The sequence below is a fragment of the Crocuta crocuta genome, unplaced genomic scaffold (genome assembly GCF_008692635.1).
Source record: "Crocuta crocuta isolate KB4526 unplaced genomic scaffold, BGI_CrCroc_1.0 scaffold482, whole genome shotgun sequence".
Taxonomy (NCBI): Eukaryota; Metazoa; Chordata; class Mammalia; order Carnivora; family Hyaenidae; genus Crocuta; species Crocuta crocuta.
The window spans coordinates 1605762-1608497 of NW_027527459.1; the positions used below are offsets into that span (position 1 = coordinate 1605762).

The 2736-nt window shown below is 45.3% G+C and overlaps 1 protein-coding gene across 1 annotated transcript in view; it reads right to left on the reverse strand.

Moving 5' to 3' along the window:
- The window catches only part of TENM1 (teneurin transmembrane protein 1), a 556664-nt gene that overhangs the window by 42391 nt on the left and 511537 nt on the right, over nucleotides 1-2736 (reverse strand). The window contains exon 27 of the mRNA XM_077763513.1: nucleotides 509-842. Coding sequence (XP_077619639.1) covers nucleotides 509-842 — 334 coding nt within the window. The remainder of the gene's footprint in view (nucleotides 1-508; nucleotides 843-2736) is intronic.

A 2736-nucleotide genomic window follows, 5' to 3' on the forward strand; every position in this document is an offset into this window, starting at 1 on the left:
GAAGTAGCAGAGTGAGGTCCTGAGAAACATCCACTGTGGGGTTTTATTTTGCCCATGTATCCTCCAAACAGCTTATTCTGGTCTCTCTGGGTTTCAAATAATACACACTGTTAATTTGGAAAGCAGTCACTTAGGGGAAGTAATTTTTTCCTTGGGTAAATCATTAAATGCAGGTTTTACCTAGTTTCCTTTTCTCTGAAGTACAAACAGTATTGTGATCTTACATTCATATAGTGATCTTAACTTATGAGTATCAAGATTTTGTTACACTGTCTTATCTTCAAGCTGGCAAGGTGATAAAACTGAGACAAGCGCCCAGCATCACTCAGTTGGCTGGATGCAGAGCAACGACCAGATACTAAGCTACATGACCCCAACCGATCCCTTTCTGCATGCGCTCATCCCAGTGTTCACATATAACACTTTGGGGTTTCCTTTTGACTCTTCTAATGAGTGTTTTTCTTTTGGAAACAGAGAGGGAGCTGGTGAATTGCTAAAAAGGTCATACCTGAAAAACAGTCACAGTTGGGATCAATTTTGCAGTCACAGTCAGTGGGGGCACCAGCTATGATGGAGATCTCTCCGTTGGTGGTGACTTGCTGAATGCGGTTTACTTTCCTCTCGTCTGTTTCGGCTATGAAGAGCAGCCCGCTGTGGGAGACGCTGATGGCCCTAGCTGACTCCAGAGTGGAGTGAATTGCCACCTTGCTGACCAAGAAATGATCGATGCCTNTCCGCACGCGCCTGTTCTCAGAGATTTGCAGCACAATGTTGTTATCCAAGACATACAATGAATTGTCCATGGGATTGACTGCAAGGTCTGTTGGCCACTCTAATCGCACCTGCGAAAAGAGCAGAACACACACCATTAGGTTACAATATCTTTCCAGGGGCAGTTTTACCTTGAAAGAAAAATTGGCTCATCGGTTCCCCGTCTCATGAATTTCAGCAATGTTGGTATTGTCTGGCAAAGTTGGGGGAGGATGGTTGATCACGTTTTCTGGGGAAACATAGTTATCATTTATACCATTTCCAGCATAATGTGAATTCATTTTCAATAATTCCAGAGGGATTCTCTAGAGTAGTGTTTTTCAGAATGTGGTCTCTGGACCAGCAGCAACAGCATCACCTGGGAACTTGTTAGAAATGCCCATTCTCAGGCCCCAACCTAGACCTATTGAATGAGAAACTCTGGGGGTGGGAGCCCAGTTATCTGTGTTTTAATAAGCCTTCCAGCGTATTCTCAAGTTTGAGGCCCAACGCTCTAAGGCTTCTGTGTCACTATATACAGTTCTCTCTCACTATCCTATAGATACATGAAAGAACAAAGTCATAGAGGCTTCTGGAAAACACAGTGCTGGAGAAACTAGATTTTACTCCAGCAGCAACCTTTTGGGACAGGACCTTCCGTTAGCCCTTAGCATCCATCCTGTGGAACACTCAGGAACAATCTGTCAGCTGGTGAGATGGGATCCTAAGTTGTAATGCACTGCCATCTAGCTTGACCTGGTTCACTCCATCTCTCCCTTTTCTTGCAAACAGGTCGATCTGTTCTTCCACTGAGTATTTGCTGAGTACCTTCTTTGGGCTAAGTCTTGTGGTAGGCTTTGGGGATTCAAAAGAATACTATGACATCTCCTCTGCCCTCAAATGACTCATGGTCTAGCAGAGTCCTTGGAAGGGCCACTAGGTATTCACTCTCCATGTTATGAGAAGGAAGCAGCAGAGAGGGTATGAGAGCACTTCACCCAGATTAGAATCAGGAGGTGGAGTATTCCCAAAGACGGTACTACCTGAAATGATCAGTAGGAGAGAAATGGGATGAAAGTGGTGGTGGGGGAGTTGCGGTGGGTGCAGTGTTGAAAGCCATCCATGTAGGGGGAAAAGAACGGATAAAGGTCCAGAGTTTATAGACATGTGGCTTATCCAGGTTACTACAAACAATTCGGTAAGGCCAACATATGCTGAGTGTATGGGATTAGTGAGCAATGAGAATCAGGAGGTAAACAGTGGCTAGGTGTTATGGACTGAATTGTGTCCTCCTAAATTCATGTAACCCCTAATGTGACTGTATTTGGCAACAGGGCCTTTAAAGAGGTTATTAAAGTTAAATGAGATCATAAGGGTGGGGCTCTAGCATGGCAGGACTGGTGTCCCTGCAAGAAGAGGAAGAGACACCAGGAGTGCATATGCACAGAGAAAATGCCCATGTGAGGACACTGTAAAAGGCTAGTCAGCTGCAAGCCAAGGAAAGAGGCCTCGGGAGAAACCAGAGCTGTCAACAACACCTCGATCTTGAACTTGTAGCCTCCAGAACTGTGAAAAAATACATTTCTCTTGTTAAAGCCATCCAGTGTGTGGTATTTTGCTATGGAAGCCCTAGCAGACTAATACAACAGGTAATGGAGGGATGTGCATGTCCCGCTTTAGTCTCATGGCTGTGAGAAATCACTAAAGGGCTTTAAGCAGCAGTGTGACGTAGCTGGGTTCTAGAGGAAACACACGGGCTGCTTTTGAGATTATATTGGAAGGGGAGGTGCGAGAAGAGGCAGGTCCATAATGAGGAGGCTCCTGCAATGGTCTGAGTGGGGGATGACAGTACCTGAAATAGAATGGTAACAGTGGGGATGGAGAGATGTAGATGGATTTAAGACATGGTAAGGGCAATTAGGAGCAAATGGACTGGTGTGTGTGTGTGTGTGTGTGTGTGTGTGTGTGTGTGTGTGTGTGTGTGTG